The sequence below is a fragment of the Malaclemys terrapin genome, chromosome 2 (genome assembly GCF_027887155.1).
Source record: "Malaclemys terrapin pileata isolate rMalTer1 chromosome 2, rMalTer1.hap1, whole genome shotgun sequence".
NCBI lineage: Eukaryota > Metazoa > Chordata > Testudines > Emydidae > Malaclemys > Malaclemys terrapin.
Window position 1 is genome coordinate 58,677,116 of NC_071506.1, and position 18,195 is coordinate 58,695,310.

The following is an 18,195-nucleotide window of genomic DNA, read 5'->3' on the forward strand; positions in this document are numbered from 1 at the left end:
CCCTGCTTGAGAAACATTGCGACAGCCAGTCTTGGCTGAGTCTGACATGAACGTTTGTTTATAACCAGGGCCGCCGAGAATGGGTTCGGGCTCTGGTGAAAATTTTTTTTCGGGCTCCCCCAGCAAGGACGGACCGGCTAAACAGGGCTGATGAGAGGAGTGGGGGGAAGCAGGGCCCCCTTCCGGACCACCAGGCCCCGGTAATTTGTACTGGCTTCCCCCCCTCCCCGCCTCGTTGGCCCTGTTTATAATATAAAACATTCAAAACAATTTCAGTAAAAACTGTCATTTGGTGGTTGGAAGAAGCTCAAAGACAAATGCTGGGGGGTTATTGAGGGGTTTGGGTCAAATTTTATGGGAAAACCCTGCACAAAGCAAATGCATTATACAGCAACTTTTCCAAATGCAAAATATGCCAATGTTTTTGATGTTACAGATCATACTCATTGGTTATTATTATTATAAGGGGCAAATCCTGCCTCCCTCCTTCCATCCATAGAGGGACCTGTATTCTGCTGCACAGACAGGAGCAGGATGCCTGGTGACCCACACCCATGGATGGTATGGAGGCCAACTCCACGGAGCTCCTTGCATTAGATCTAGTAAGCTAGAGACAGGACAGTAAATGCTCATATACCTGGATCCACCAGCCATAGGAACTGCAAGGATTCTATCATCCTCAGGGCTGAAGTAGTAACCATACAGCCCAGGCAAGAGTATGTGGATATTTTTAACCAGGGCCATCACAGAACCCCTTCTGCGGCACATAGCTTGGTTATTCAGACTGTGCACTAGAGGCAGGATTTGCCCAAGATGTTCACTCTCTCCCAGGGTGCCCTGGAGATTTATATTTATTGACAGTATTAATCAAGTGTTAAATTTTAACTCTGTCATTCTCCGTTGGTAAGGCATGGAAGAAAAATATGCCTGAAAATTATACACCGGATTCTCTGTTGCATCCACCTTCTACTGAGCATAGCAGCAAAGAGGCTTAAGGGAGCTTGTCAGAGCTCCCTATTTCCTTTCCTGGCCCTGAGTACAGATTAAAGCATCCAGAGGGCTGCTTTAAAATATGCCTGATGGCTACGGTCCCCTAGGGATCATACACCAGCTGGGGATTGTTGGAGCACATTGTATTCTGGCCACACACCTGACACACCTCCTGCACTAGGCATTGAGGGGAAGGAGAGATGGAAGACAGACATCCTCAGCAAGAGATTTGAAGAAGGTTTCTGCTCTCTTTGCACTGCTTGAGTGGTACAAAGAGAATTGAGTGGGGCATGAATCTGGTCCCTTATCTTATAGGCATAACTGCCATCAAACTAAGGAAGTATTTTGGAAATGCCAGTGTTCTTCTATCAAATCTTTGTATAGATGGATAAATAGTTATATTAACCCCCTACCCACCCCCCACACACAAAGGTCTATGTCAGTGAATGGCTGTGACCATACTTCACAGAAGTTGCCATCTTCATTGTGAACCAATTAACTGTAAGGAAGACATGTTTTCAATAGGAAAACCACTCAACTGTGAATGCTCTTAGGCAAGTTTGGACATATTTTAATTCCAGGAGTAAATGCAGGTGTTGGGGGTGGGGTGGTGGTTGTTGTTTTTCTATTTTAATTCAACTCACTGTTTGTTTCCTGTAAGCAAATGTAATCTGGAGTTGTAGATAAAGATAGGCCGAGTCAGGGAACCTTCTATCTAATGTTCTGGTTCACTGCTAAGTGGCATGCCCCACTTGTATAGTGCAGTGTGGCAATAGCCACGCTTCCCACCTGTAAGTGGAAATGCATCCTCCTATTCCCTTCAGAATCCTCCAGACAAAACCCTAGAAACCGGACTTTGTGCTTGGGGCATGAATTTCATCTCTAGAGAAGCTCAAGGCAAAAAACATCCATTGACAGCAAATCTGTACCTCACTCTCCCAGCTCACACCATACAGTGTATCAGTTTAGTTCATATCCCACATTATACCCCACTTCACCGGCTACTGAAACTAGGCCAGCAAAATCTCTCTTGGTTTGTTAGTGTATTAACAGATATGATTATCAGAATATCAGCCTGCTGGTTAAATGTGCCCCTTTTCTGAAAAAGGATTTCTGAAAAAGGATAAGAAACAAAACCCAACAATAAGAAGCTCACTGAGAACTTATAGGCCTACAAAATTGCAACATTGTAGACACAGAGATCTATTTTCCCATGAACATTCTGGGGACTTTCTTGTGGGGAAAAGAGGCTAGATGAGGTAATAAGAAGGAGGCACCATTAATGAAAGTTACCCTTAAAACTCTCCAAGGCATCAACTTAAGTACAGACACTACAATAATTACAATTTTACTATGCTGTTATAGTAGGACAATTGTCATTTTGTCAGGGATCTAACAGCCAAATGCCATACTATTTTGAGTGATATATAGAGAAACAAATTGATATAATGAAAATCCCATTGCCAACTAGCCAAACAAGTCTCATTTCAGGGCCATGATGGCAGCAGAAGCTGTTTAATGGCTTTAACAGCAGCCAGGAAGTGCAACTTTTTTTAATATATAAGAAAAACAGAATAATTTATACCACAGTTAACCAACAGGGAAGACAATATTCTCATTTCCTAGAATTGACTGCATGCTGATTGGGTGAGTTATTTCAGATGCTGTAAACCCACAACTCAAGAATGAACTTGAGAGGTTTCATAAATTGAGATAAAAGTGTACAGGAAAAACAGAAAAATGTTTCCCCCTGCAATAAATCAAATCTTGTTAAAAATAAACACAGAGAAGGAAAATAGGGAAAAATTGTATCTGATTAATATGGAAGTGCTTTTGTTTTTAAAGTATTTTGCATTTTATCAGATAAACAGGATAAGACCCAATGTAGAAAAATGCTGCTAAGGCTACATACATAAGCACACATTTTGGGATTCTCTTCTAAAACTTTACTCAAACTGTTACTCATGGCTGAGATTCCTTGACGCTTCCTAAGGAATTTGGATACTCACATCCCATTAAGAATAATGGCAAATGGGCATCAAAATCCCGAGGCAGCTTGGAAAGTCTCAGTCTGTGTGTATATTCATGGTTACTCTGGGCAGCTATTTATGTAGAGTCAAGATCTGCCCTTCAATGCACATGTGTGGCATAGAGGTCCTATAATAGGTTCTTCCTGAATGCATCCAAGGGTAGAAATGGGCATGCAGTGTTCATTCTCTACATAGGCATTAAACAAACTGTGCGGACATATATGCCTGCAGCCACAACACAGCTAATATGGTTGTACTGGCCATAAATCAACACATTTAGTTGTGTGTTAAATTCTGAACTAAAGTATTTAAAATATCAATACATCTAAGCTGAGCTACTAAGCAGGCTCACATAATACCCAACAATATTTTAAGAGACTCACAACAGCATGGAGCTACATCCTTTTTAATTCTGCACAGTTTTGGTACATGAAGAATAGATTCCTCTCAGAGATTCCTTTAAAAGATTACTAAGAAATGGTTAAGTTTCTTTTATAAATGTCACATATTCACAGGGTCTGAAGGGTCTGAATCAAAACTTTGGACACAAATACCTTTGACCTTTGGGAAACTCTGTCTGGACCTGCGCTTTACAGGTCAGTATTATTTTAATTGTGCTACACCTATTACTCTTCCCAATAGAATAATTTTAAATGACCTGGTGAGTCAGTGGCTAGAATGATTTCACTACTAGACTTTATGACAAGATGTAATATGATATATGGTGCCATATTATATGCAGCCCTACAACATAAAAATGCCATCTCTGTTAGATATAAAGTTAAAGGTAGCAAAAAAAATGCTTGCAAGAAAGTCTTCATATGAGAGATTAAAAAGTATAGTTTTATTTAAAAAAATAAAACCAACAAAATCCAAGAATCTCATTCTCCCTTTGTAGTAAATAACGGTTTCCCATCAGGCTTTAGCAGGAGATGCTCAAAACTGTGAAATAACACGAGATTTCACAGAACAGCTCATCATATCCTCAGTCATGAAACTACACAATTGGGGAAAATACAAACTTGGCTCTACAGGGAAACAGCTGCTTAAATTAGAGATTTATAAAACATCAAGATGTGATTATTTTAATTGTTTCCTGACTGCTGTGTTTGATACACAGAGCTAACAATCACACACTGTTTGCTCTCCCCATAAAATGGACAATTTATACAACTGTAGTCTCCTGAGGCCCAATTATGCCCTCACATACACTGGTGTAAATTTTGTGTAATCCCAACAAAGTGAATGAAGCTGCAAAGGTGTAAAATTGATGGAAAATGAGAACAGAACCAAGTCCAAATATCCTGGATCATTTTCTACCATTAATTCTACACTTAACCTGAAGAGTGTACAGTGCTGCAGATACCAATACAGTGATGTTATGATATCAGCTTTCTCAATGTCTCTGTCCCTTTTTCTACTCTCTCCCTGGATCTGTTTTCCCCATTCGCAGCAGTGAGTGGTGTGCATACAGTATGCTTACCTACAGCAACCCCACCCCTATTTCATCTAGTAGGGGCCTCATCCAATGCCCATTGAAGTTAGCGGGAATATAGCTATTGACTTCAATGAGTGCTTACTCAGGCCCTTGGAGTATATATAAATCAGAGGTTATATTTAAACACATTTGTTTTACATTTACAAAGCAGCTGTATAGTCTTAAATTAAAAAACAAACAGTTTGTTCTTTTTACATAGATTCCCAATATAAGCATATAAGAAATACAGGCATGGACTAATTACAGTGAGCTGCATGAAGTCTTGCCATGACAATGAGCTAAGTTAAATGCAGAATGGCAGATCTAATAACCAATGGCCAAGTTCAGTGGAGAATATTGTTAGAAAATGCATGCACCAAAAGCTATGTTGTTTGCAACATAGCAGGATACAGACATTAGTTGAAATGGACTGGATCATGCAATTATTTGGAAAGAAGCTGCTGAGGAGAATAAAAAAGTGTGGATACCTGTGTGGATCATAGCTTCCTCCATCTTTATTTCCTGATATAGGAAAATACAAGAGTAACTTTTGTTAGTGCTTAGAACTTGTAAAAACCATTCACAATGTAGTTTCCATGCACAGCATCTAATCCTAAAAAGAAATGTATTGTGTTAAATATAGACAGAGCTGCAGTCCAACAAAAGTTTCCTGAAAGATGTGTTCAAAGAATTGAAAAAAATCCCACAAAAATCAGATTAGAAATTATAAATTAAGAGAATTTTCATGGAAAAAAGAGAGAAAAATAAAGAAGCAATCGCATAAAATATGAAGAGAATATTCCCGTAAAAGCACACTTTAAGGTCACCCAAAATGAAGTGCAACAAATTCCAGATAAATGAAGTATAAATATCACTTAATATTTTTTTTTTAATTCAGAAAAATTTGTAAAGGACTGCTCATATCTTGCTTTCCTTAAAAACAGAGGGAACATCTGTCCATTAAAAGTCTGCAACATACATTCTCGGTTGCAATGTAGAGTTTGCAGTTACTCACTCCTTGATGGGGACGCGATTGGGAAGCAAAGACTAACAAAATTAATCCTGCAGGAAAGAATGGAAACAAAGTCGTACAAAGCTATCTAGAGTGGAATTAAGCAGCACTAGCATGTTCTTCTATTATTTTTTAGTGTAATGGCTTGGTCACCTTCCTGCCCAATACTTTGTAATGTCCATGTATAGTAACCCAACATATCTGCAGTGAAACATATCTGCAATGCACTAATAATGCTGTATGCACAATTAACTGCAAGGTTTTCAGAGAGAGAGAGAGAGAGAGAGAAAGAGAGAGATGTAATTGATCCACTTAGTAATTAAGAAAACAAAAAATAAAAACATACATGAATAGTGCTTTCTTTCAGATTTTTTCTTTTTTACCTGTTTCAAGTCCCTTAGGTCGTGGATTGCACTGCTTGTAACCTTGACAACTTCTCAATTCCATTAGCTGTATATGTAACTGATTCAAAATGCCTCTTTCCACTGTGTGTACTGTATTTGTCAGCTGGGCATCAGAAAAAAAAGAAATATTTGTTAACAAGAGTGCAAACACACAAAATATTAGTGCTGAAGAGTTTGTAACAGAAATGGGTTTACCTGATAGGGATCAGTGTTCATATCAAAATATTCCAAGAATCCGGTTGCAAACTCACAGAAGAGAAAATTGTGTGTCTCATTAATTGTTCGCAAACACCAGTAGGTATTGTTGTTTGAACTTGTGCAAGCACAGAAAGACCCCACTGTAATTGGGAGAAAATGATTAGCTTTAGATATAAAATAATAAACGTTGCTTTTCTGTTAGGAAAACTTTTATTGATTTTAATCACTTTATTTTTCTGAAAAGTTCTTTAGTTTTAAAATTAAACCATTAAATTCTATTCAGAAACACAAATATTTCCTACATTATTTAAATACAAAAACATATATGAAAACACATCTTAAATAACAGGAGACATGAAATCCTGTGGATAACAGGCAAAATTCTGCCTCGCCTGACACAGGATGTAAATCTGACTTCTCTGGGGTGAATAGGCTGTAAGCCTTTTAAAAAAAAAGTTCTTGTCCTCAGTTGCTCATGCAGATTGAGATTCAATGGAGTTGCTTAGAATATAAGTCAGGGTAAAATTTGCACCGATGTTCTAAAAGTAACCTTAACCTCATTGAACATATAGGATACAAGTTTCACAGAAAATTCCACCCACAGGGTGCTATTCTGCACTCCTCTAGAAGCTAGTGAGAGCTGTCTGTATGTTGTCAGTGCTGTGGCCTGAGCTCCATTTGTTAGGAAGTATACATGATGAGAGGGAGAGGTAATGTGGCAGGCAGGAGAGAAGGAGGTACATTATGGAAACTGAAGAGGAGGAAATGGAAATGTGAAGATGGGTTTGGATTGTACATAGAAGGTGGCAGGGGATGTTGCAGTGTGGCATTGGAGGAAGGGATTTGGAAGAGTTGCTGGGGGCCACTATGAAGCAAGAGGAGCAGAATAACAGAGCTGGAGGGCAGAAAGGAAAGAGGCAGGGCTAGCAAGCAGGAGTGAAGTGGCACTAGTAGGAAGAATGAAGCCCTGGAGGAGCAGTAATGGAGGTGATGCGCACCATCGAGGAAACCCCAAGGAGGACACTGGTATGGGCCATCAAAAGGTTTTCAGCATCACTGACACACAGCCCTCTGAGGTGAGTGGAACCAGCACACAAATATGATGGTGTACCAGAATGAGAGGGTTAAATCGTATTATATTTAACAGCATAACTACTAATCTAAAATATTATATATGTGCAATGTCTGATTTAAGGTTACAATGATACTCTTAATGTTTATCTTTTCCTGATTTCAGAGTGTTTAAAATCGAAACCTTAAAATTAGCATTAACTAATTTTTGCATTCAGTTTCCCTGCTTTTTTTGTTTGCTTGATTTTGTTTGTTTTTGTCTCTGAGGAAAAGATTAGAAAAACATCAATTACTTTGGGTTAAAACCAAAAGTCCTTACTCAATTTATGCTAAATTCCTACCCCATCAAAACTCTCAGTTTTGTATTACATATGTGCAAAATATCACTACAAATGTAAACCCCAATTTTTATATTTCCACAATTTGCAATATTTGTCTTTAGCAAACTGGTCTGAAGACTAAAGGGCGGAACTTCAGCTGTCAATGGAACTCTGACAATTTCTACCAGCTGAGTATTTGTCCCTAGGTCTCAGTGAGATCTAGCCACCTGACAATTTTCAGCTTCTATAGAACAGCTATTCCTAAGTTATATATGTGCAAAAACACCTAAAAATTGTGGAAAAGAGTGAATGGATTTTGATTAAACTTTCAATAAAAAACAAACAAAAAACCAATCCCCTTTGTTCTGTGATCAAAACTTGAAACTTTCAGCCCCAAAGCAGAGTTTTTCAGACAGTTACACACAACTGAAAACAATGGTTTATAATGGAAGTCCTGTAGATACCTTAAATGCAATGTTTGATATAGTACTAGCCTAGATAAAAATTACATGGACTATCAATAAATTCTTTCACTTCAAGTCAGGAGATGATCCTTAAGGGCCGGGGGGAAAATCCTCCTTCCTCCTGCCAAATTTTGGCATAACATTAACTAATGTGAAGATTATGATAGTTTTTGGGTCTCCCTTTAGTCACAGAGACATGATACCAGATTTTATGGTTTTGTCTCATTGAGTCTGATAATTATGTTCTCAATAAACTTAACTCTAAATTCAGCTGATTAAATTCTGTCCTGATAGACTCCCCATGTAACTCCTATTCAGGGTTGCATGGGTGTAAATGACAGCAAAATCTGAGCCACTGTATTCATCCTCACTCTACTTTGCTTTAACAAAGTGAAGAAATCATTTACCAGAATTTAACAAGCAGTATTATATGGGTAGGTGGGAAAATAAATGTGAATATAGACAGGAAATAATGGAACTTTTATTTCTCTTTTCAGGATCATAAAACAGCATAATTAGAAGTCCTCTGAAATATTTAGACATCTTGAGCTACAAGAAGAGGAACAAAATCAAATTAGATGGTAATAAATAAGCACAGGAACATGTCTTTTTTGTGTTTTGTGTTTCTACTATCTTAATGGAGGCCTCTAGGTATTTATATTGAAGTATAAATAAATAATAACTACAAGTGCAGCTCTTCATTAATTTCTTTACACGGCAATTACTTATTTGTGTGCATTTTGTGTCAGGAAGATAAGTGCCTGCTTTCCAAAATAATGCCCTCGTTGACTGTCCTATCTGGAAATTATCACATGAGACAGGAGGATGAACCTGGTTAAAGTCTGCGTGTGGAGATAAGGAATACTCACAGTTCCAGAATGGTGCTGTCTGCCAGTGGTTATTATCATGGGTAAAGCACGTAAGTCCAGGAAGGCTGCATTCATCTCCTTTCTTCTGGCGCCTCTTTCCCTTTCTCTCCTTCTTTCTCCTGCGGTTCTCTTTGAATAGCTGAAGTTTGCTGTCCACCTCCTGTGCTGCTTCTCTGTTCAGAGGGGAAGCAATTAGTAGTTCACATAGACTAATTTCTATTTGTTTCATAAGAGCTTTAACAATTATGTTTATTTGAGTTTTTAAAAGGCTGAATGCTTGAAACTATGTACCAGAGAGGGAGCCTAATTAAGGGTGGTCTTTTTCTCTCTTTCTCTCTCTCCCCCCTTTATCTCTTAACCTTGTGAGAAGATGCGCTCATCACAAGTAAATCGGATAGATGCTGTATCAAGTACAGGAAGTAAAGGTAATAGTACCCAACTAAAGATCATCAAGTCAGTCAGTCCCCAGGATGATTCATTTCATCGGGATTTGTGCCATTGTTTTTAATTTCCCAGTGCCCGTCCTGAGCTACTGAGGGTTCAAGTTGGGCAGCTAGTCAAAAGTTTCCACCTTCTGGTACCCACCAGCCATTTTGGACTGTGGCTCATCATTGATATTTCACAGTTACTAAAAAGCAAAATAAAACAAGTGCCCAGCTGATAGCAAAGGGAAAAACGACACTTACTTGAATGGATGAAGGTGGCTCTTCAGTTTCTCTCGGGCCTTCACCCCTTTCTCTTTGTTGTAATAGCTACAGATAATATTAAAAACATCAGCTTTTCATGACTGGATAAAACTTAATTCATTTTCTACAGTCAAAGCAAAAAAAATATTACACCATCTGTTTTATGTTCTGCACTTAAAAATAGATACTATTATTGTTTTAGTTGAATGTACAGTCTGTTTTATTTCACTAGCAGGAATGACTTACATGAGCACATACTATATCAAAATTATTAATAGAGATGAGTCGAAATATATAACCAGAATCCAAGCACACCTAATGCTAAAATACAGATCTGGATCTTAATTCATTCATGATGGCTCCTACCTGTAGAATGGGTTAAAGCAAAATCCTGGATCCAAATTTTGAGGCATTTAGGCTCTGGAGCCAAACTCTGCAGCTTGAATCCATTTCTTGATATTAATGTTAAATCTTTCCCACTGTATAAAAGGTCATGAGTTCATAAAGTAAATCAGTGAGGAAAACAGAGCAGCAGGTAAATCTTTCTTACCTCTGTTTGCTACAATCACATTCATCAGGTTTTCTTCTTTTTAGGTGTCCTCTCACTTCCCTTAAATTCTTAATTTTATCTTGGAGAGCTTCAATCTGCAAAGCACATTTATATGCAGAGTTACACTGTGATGACATCAGAGTTTAGAATCTTTATTAAGAATAGATTTTGAAATCCCTCTAACCTCCTTATCAATGTAGGCTTTGTGGTCCTTCCAGGCTCTGGATGATTGGTATAGTTCCCTCTCACAGTGAATGGTGTCATTTGGAAGAATAAAACACCTATAAATGCAAATATATTGGGAATCATTTAACAGAACAGCGGAGAGAGATCAATAACTTTCCTTGTGCACATCCGCCTCTTCCCCTTCTTCCAACGTCTCTTCCTGTTCTCTCCTCCCCATAAAGTTTTCCAGTTGTATTCCGCCCTCTGGTAAGTAATAAAATAGACCAGTGGTGGCCAAACTTACTGACTCTCCGAGCAGCAGACTATAGTTTTCGGAAGTTTAAGAGCTGGGTGCACCTTGGAGCTTCTCCCCAGTGTCAAGGTCGTGGGGCTAGGGGCTAAAGCCCCGAGCATCGGCAAGCGCCTCCCATGGGGCTGAAGTCCCTAGACCCCCCCTCCCTGATGGGCAGAAACCCCTACCTCCCCCTCCCCCAGTCTGGTAGGTGGGGAATGGGAGGGGTGCTTGGGGGGGGGGGGGGTCCGTGAGTGGACTTTAACTGTGAAAGAGCCGCATGTGGCTCGGGTGCCGTAATTTGGCTGCCCCTGATTTAGACTCAACAATGGCAGCCAGGGATGTGTGTTGGCCTCCATTTGTTTTCTCTCTAACAGGGAGAAAACTCCCCCTTTGCATGGGCTCTGTGCCTGCTATGTTCAGATGCAATAACATTAACATGTTGGGGATTCTCAGTCCAATCAGAAACAAAACCAAAGTATAAAACTCCATCAAATTCTTAATCTCCCTTTAACCAGAATTGCCATTGCTTGTACAGCCACCAGCTGCAGAGAGGTAGGTTTTTTCCTCATGATCTTGGCACACTACCATGAATCCCCATCTATGAGCACACAATTGGTAAGAATGGGACATGATTGTCCAAAGCAATGAGTAATGACTCATCAATTTGCTGTGTGACAGAAGAAAGTTCCAGTGGTAAATAATGTGAACAGTTACGCGCTAAAGTATCTGTAACTATGAACAAAATAAATGCATTAAAGACAGCTATTCAGGATAACGGTTCTAACAAGAGAAAACAACAGTGAGAAGGCCAAGACTGACTTAACTGAGAATATCCAGTGTTGCTGTAACTGTATTGGTCCCAGGATGTTAGAGAGAGAAAGTGGGTGAGGTAACATCTTTTATTGGACCAACTTCCGTTGGTGAGAGAGACAAGCTTTTGAGCTACACAGAGCTCTTTTTCAGGTGACCTGAAGAAGAGCTCTGCTTAGGTCGAAAGCTTTTCCCTCTCACCAACAAAAGTTGGTCCAATAAAAGATTTCACCTCCCCCACCTTGTCTCTTTTACCGAGACTAGACTGAGAGATAAACATCTGCATACTGTTTTCCCAAAGTTTCCCTTACTGATGTTCTCACACAACTTCCGTAACTGTGCATTTCTGACACTCTATGGACACATCCTTCACCTGCCCTGCTTCAATCTGACTCCCTTATGCCTCTGCTCCAGAAGAAAATGGAAAGTCATAGACCCATAGGAGTTAGAGATGGAAAAGGTATACAGAGTCTCCTATTCCAACCCCTGTCATTGCAAGTGAGTTGTCAATTATAGAGCTGGTTGGAAATTTTCTGATAAAACATTCTTTCATTGGAAAGTACTGATTTGTTTAACCCAAAACTGTTTGTGGAAAAGAATCAGTTCTGATGAATCTCCAGATTTGAAAAACTTTTGAAAAAATGTTTCGTTTTCTGGTTTGGAAATGTTAATTAATTTATATTAAAAAGGTTAAAAAATATAGATTGTCAAAATTGAAATGAACTATTATGAAATTATCTAAATGAAATGTTTTGATTGACCTGGTCCTTTTTTTTGGATTATTGGTTTGCAAAATTTTTTGAGATTTTCACTTTTTGTTGATTTGAGATGGGAAATTTTTTAAAATCTCAAAAACTCTTGCAGGATGGGAAAACTATTTGCTGTCCATCTCTACTCAATTGTAAATAGGTTTAATTTGTTTTATTTGAGTCTCTGGTGCCAAGTCTGTACATTAATACAAACAGCCAGGAAAGTTGGAATCGCTAGGCCCAATTCTGCCCTCACTTAGAGAGGTACAACTCATCCCATTGGCTTGACCTGTGTAGGAGAGGGCAAAATTATAAAATCATTATTTTATTATATTATTGTGTTGTGTTATATAAACTGTAAAATACTGAAAAGCACAAAGAAAAGAATAAAGAAGAAAATTCAAATGTGGGAGAAAATTTACTTTATGGAAAACGATATAAAGCATTCATACTTGTGTGTCACTCTGACAGAATCAGGTTGGCCAACAGCATTGGTGCCATCAGCTATCATTTCTTCTTCTTCACCATCACCACCATCATTACTGTCTTCTGAATCCTCCTCATTTTCAGTGTCATGACGCTTACTAATACTTTTGGTCTGCGACACTTGTAGTTCTTCCTCCTCCAGGTTTATGTCAAATATTTCACCTTCAAATTCCACAGACAAGGACCGAGTTTGGCGAGTATGAACAAATCGGGGTTTATATTCTGTATCAGAGGAGGAAAACGTATTCAAGCTTATAGATATACAAAAATGGATTTCATAAACAGGCAGCAAATTTCAAAGGGCAAGAAGGATGGACTCGTAACAAGGCACAAACTTGGAGATCTCAGATCTATTTCTGGCTTTGCAAAGACTTCCTTGATGATCTTTGGCAAATTAAGGACCAAATTTGAAGAAGTGGCCTCTTATTTTGGGTGCCATAATTTTTATGTACTCAACTTTATACATCCAGGGCCTGATTTTCAGACATGTTGAGCAACCAAATTGGCAACTGAAATCAATGGGAACCGTGGGAGCTCAGAACTTCTGAGAATCAGGGTGCAGGCGTCCAAAAATCACTTCTTTAAGAGATGGCGGCACTTTTTCCTTTCAAAGTTAGACATCAAAAGGACAAGATTCAGTTACATAGCCGAGATGGCTTTTCAAGGTATAAGCATATCCTGGATATTTTATTGCATTGCAGCGCTAGAAATGACAAGATTTTTCCACTCTCATGGGGATTCAGCACTCATTTCTACCCCTGTAAGGGCCTGAGACTCCGGACTTAGAAATGGCACAACTTTAAATATAGAAATGTATAGAAATACAGAAGTTTTTATGGGTTGCTGCAAGTCCTGTACAGGTGGACTCATGGTAACTAAGACATCTGGCTTTAAAGATGGAGATATTAAAAAAAAAAGTCCCAAATAACATGTTAAATACCTTCTCAAACATTGTTAAGGTGTTTTTGTTTGGTTAGTTTTTTACTGTTAGACAAAATGGAATGCATGATAGTATAAAAGTTTATTTGGACTGACCTGGGATGACCTCCACAACTCACTTGTTTTCCTATTTGTGAGCAATGTAGCTATCCCACATTCATGTTGATAAAACCTATAATGTTACATCATACCATGGTGCATTTCACCCCCGACCTCCCAAAACCCACCCAACCACACCCACACTGAGCAATGTATTAATTCAGACATGAGTAAGTTTGTAAGATCAATGGGATGGGGGAAATTTTTCCTGTAAATTTCAAAAGTGCTGAGCACACTGCCATTACTCAGTAGATAACAACACATTTGAAATGGGAGAAAGAGACACCATCTTTTGTAACAAAACTCTGATGACATTTAATTATACATATGTTAAAAGTCCAGTGCTAGTGTGTTATGGGATGAGATGGAATAGGTAAAATATTTCAACACTCAAAATCCATGTCTGATATGCAACACTCTATGTAAAATGACTGGTGTCATTAAAAGTTCTCCGTTAATTTGTAGTATAACATAGGATGAAATGATTCCTGGAGAGTTCTGAAAAGGTATGGAGTGACAGATACTGCAGATCATATCACAAGCTTTCTCTGAGACAACTACACGGAACCTCTCTGCAAGAATCTTTTGGAAGCATTGATAGTGAGCCTCATTTAACATTTCTTTCAAATGACATAATCCTCCTAAACTATTTCAGTGGATACCTGCTGTCAGCTCTAAAAAAGTGTCCTACTCAGTCAGTGAAGACATACACCTTTCAGAAGAGAAAACCAGTTACAAAGTCTCTCTGATGTAAAAACCTATTGTCTATAGTGAAGGAATAAGGCAAAGATTTGCAGGGTGAACTGAAATAGACCCTTGCAAGGCTACAAACTCCTCCCATGCTCTCTATTAATCAAATGACTGATATGGAAAGTTTGGAAAATATTTCAATCTTATTACTAAATAGTCTGAAAAACTGGGGCCTGAGCTGCCCTTACACTGTGCCCCATGATCACCAGGCCCTTCAGATTGTATGCTGCTTGGATGGAACTCAGAGGGGATTTGAAGAAAGAGGTTAGGTTGGGACAGAGGATGAAGAAATGCTCCTTTCTGTAGTGCCAGAGCTTGCTCTGCTCACAGATTTCCATACAGATACAGGGAGGCAATAAAGCTCACAGCTCAATACTTCCACTGGGTCCACTTCATGGCTGTTACTGAGCGGCCAATGGCAGCACAGCTCCTGATGGAAGGGGCACCAGCAGAATAGAAGCAATCTCTTCAGTACAACTCCTAGCTTGACTGTCTCTATAGAAAAGCTCCTGGTTCTCAGAAATTGGAAATGGCACCAACTTCAAAACCTGTGCCCTTCTGACTCCCTACACCCCAAGTTCTCCCAACAGAGGATGGTTGAAGGAAACTTCACAAATTGGATCTCAGAGAGATTTTGCCCTGACCTGGCCTCTCCCAGGTGTTTTTCTGTGGGAAGATGTGAGGTAGCTTCAGGTCTGAATTGGAAATAATCACATTTCCAGTCTCTTGCCAGCTTTGTTTATTAGTGAGAAAAGAGGGGATAAAGTGAAAAATGAGGCAAAATAATTTTCATGCACTGGAAGACAACCTGTAAGCTGCAGGAAAGGACTGCAACAACGATTGCTATAGAGATAGCCTGGAAAGTCAAGGATTTGTATTGTAATAAATCCATGGCTGTCTAGGGCTTCACAGCTGTCACTATGGCCAGTTGTAACTTTACTTTGATAGTGGGGACAGAATTTGGATCTTACTGCTCCAAAAACAGAGCTTTCCAGGAGATGCTCCAGTAGCTGATTGCTTATGACATACAGATGATTCTGATTCTAGCCAGCAAGAGTCAATTCTAATGGATTCCATTAGAGTATAACATTATTAAATACAAGAAACTATGTTAATGCAACACTTAGGTTGACCAACTAGAGACCCCAAAGTCAGAAAATGCCTAAGTTATGGCTGAATGCACAACCGTAACTTCTGTCCTCTGAAGAATGTTACAGGCTTTAATTATATCATCACAGGTTATACCTGAAATAATACAATATAGTATCATAATTTTTCTGCAACATCATATATACGTGCAGCCTCTTGTAATTTTTGTAAAATTTTTGTATGCTTACACGAAATTTCATGTAAATTCCATAACCCACAATGCTGTCTAGACCCAGTGGAATACAGTCTGTACTTGACTCAGGCTAACTTAACCCAGCTGCTCTTGGCAGGAGTGTTAGAACAGAAAACACACCAAACATGAGAAGTTTAAGCATTTGATTGAAAATGCTGATGCAGTGAAGAAACAGAATATATATTTTTGTTAAGCCCTTTACATGGCTTTTGTAAAGGGAAATCATATCTCACCAGTTTATTAGAACTCTATGAGGGGGTCAACAAACATGGAGGCAAGGGTGATCCAGTGGAGATAGTGTACTTGGACTTTCAGAAAGTTTTTGACAAGGTTCCTCACCAAAGGTTCTTAAGCAAACTAAGCACTCATAGGATAATAAGGAAGGTCCTCCCATGGATCAGTAACTTGTTAAAAGACAGGAAACAAAGGGTAGGAACAAATGGTTTTCAGAATGGAGAGAGGAAATAGTGGTGTCCCCTGGGGATCTGCACTGGGACCAGTGTTCAATATTTTCATAAATGATCTGGAAAAAAGAGTGAACAGTGAGGTGGCAAAGTTTGCAGATGATACAAAATGACTCAAATTACCATATATACTCGTTCATTAGCCCGTTCGTTTATAAGCTGACCCCCCAAGATGGATAGGTAAAAATAGCAAAAACTGTATGACCCTTTCAGAAGCCGACCCTATATTTCAGGGGTTGGCAAACTTTGGCTCCTGGCCCATTAGGGTAAGCCGCTAGCAGGCCTGGACGTTTTGTTTACCTGGAGCGTTCACAGGCCCGGAGCCCCTCAGCTCCCAGTGTCCATGGTTTGCTGTTCCCAGCCAATGGGAGCTGCAGGAAGTGAAGCACCACTTTCCGCAGCTCCCATTGGCTGGGAACGGCGAACCACGGCCACAGGGAGCTGAGGGGCTCCATGCTTGCAGACGCTTCAGGTAAACAAAACGACAATGTATTAGATATTCAATTCAATGATTCCATAGAGTTTAAAATCATCACATTTTGGTGTAGACCCTTTTATAAGCCGACCCCCGCTCTTTTTACCAAAAATATTCGGCTTAATGAACGCGTATATACAGTAGTTAAATCCAAAGCTGATTGAGAAGAGTTACAAAGGGATCTCACAAAACTGGGTGATGGGGCAACAAAATGACCAATGAAATTCAGTGTTGATTAATGTAAAATAATGCACATTGGAAAACATAATTCCCAACTATACATACAAAATGATGGGTTCTAAATTAATTGTTACCGCTCAAGAAAGAGATCTTGGAGTCATTGTGGATAGTTCTCTGAAAACATCCACTCAATGTGCAGTAGCAGTCCAAAAAGCTTTTGGATGTTAGGAACCATTAGGAAAGGGCTAGATAAGAAGACAGTAAATATCATAATGCCACTGTCTCAATTCATGGTACACCCACACCTGGAATACTGCAAGCATTTCTGGTCACTCCATCTTAAAAAAAGATACATTAGAATTGGAAAAGGTACAGAGAAGGGCAACAAAATATTATTAAGGGTATGGAACAGCTTCCATATGAGGAGAAATTAAAAAGACAGGGACGATTCAGCTTAGACAAGAGATGACTAAGGGGGGATATGATAGAGGTCTATAAAATCGTGAATGGTGTGGAGAAAGTGTTATTTATTCCTTCAAATAACACCAAGAACCAGTGGTCTCCCAGTGAAATTAATAGACAGAAGGTTCAAAACAAACAAAAGCAAGTACTACTTCACACAACACACAGTTGCCCTGTGGAACTTGTTGCCGGGGGTGTTGTGAAGGCCAAAACTATAACTAAATTAAAAAAAGAATTAGGTAAGTCCATGGAGGATAGGTTCATCAATGGCTGTTAGCCAAGATGGTCAGAGATGCAACTCCATGCTCCAGGTGTTCCTAAGCCTCTGACGGCCAGATAGGACTGGATGACAGGGACCACTTGGTAATTGCCATGTTCTGTTCATGTCCTTTGAAGCATCTGGCATTTGCCATTGTTAGAAGACAGGATACGGGGCTAGATGGACAATTGATCTGATCCAGTATTGTCACTCTATATTCTCATATTAATTTACACCTGTTTTTTAAAGTTGGTATGTTTTCTGTCTTTAACACAGAAAATTAAGCACTGGTATTTTAAAACTTGATGGCAGTGTCCCTTTACATCACACTCCACTAGAGGGCACTAGATTCTAACTCATTAAGTTACAAGCAGGCTGTTTTATTGGCACTTGAAAACTTCAGCTGAGTAGGCTTTCACTTTGACAGCAATCAGAATGCTTTAATGTTTGAGATGCAAAAAAAACAAAAAACAAACAAAAAAAGCTTACTGCAAATATCCGAACATGTTAACGGAATATTAGTAATGAAAGAAAATGCTCCGCTGGCTACTATGTCTATAATAATTACCTAGATTGTGTAATTTACTCTGCAGGTTTTATCTCCAACCCATACAATAGGTGGCACCAAAACATCATCATTGCTACAAAC

At 39.1% G+C, this 18,195-nt stretch overlaps 1 protein-coding gene across 6 annotated transcripts in view; it reads right to left on the reverse strand.

The window, feature by feature from the left end:
- The window catches only part of SULF1 (sulfatase 1), a 173,715-nt gene that overhangs the window by 13,720 nt on the left and 141,800 nt on the right, over positions 1–18,195 (reverse strand). For 4 of the 6 annotated variants that reach the window (XM_054019242.1, XM_054019241.1, XM_054019243.1 and 1 more), the window contains 7 exons: positions 12,543–12,798; positions 10,256–10,352; positions 10,072–10,166; positions 9,522–9,587; positions 8,836–9,008; positions 6,109–6,251; positions 5,893–6,016 (listed from right to left, as the gene is read on the reverse strand). In XM_054019242.1, the coding sequence (XP_053875217.1) occupies positions 5,893–6,016; positions 6,109–6,251; positions 8,836–9,008; positions 9,522–9,587; positions 10,072–10,166; positions 10,256–10,352; positions 12,543–12,798 (954 nt within the window). Of the gene's footprint in view, positions 1–4,985; positions 5,020–5,892; positions 6,017–6,108; positions 6,252–8,835; positions 9,009–9,521; positions 9,588–10,071; positions 10,167–10,255; positions 10,353–12,542; positions 12,799–18,195 lie in introns of all 6 variants that reach the window. The other 2 variants (XM_054019245.1, XM_054019244.1) reach the window with 1 other exon arrangement.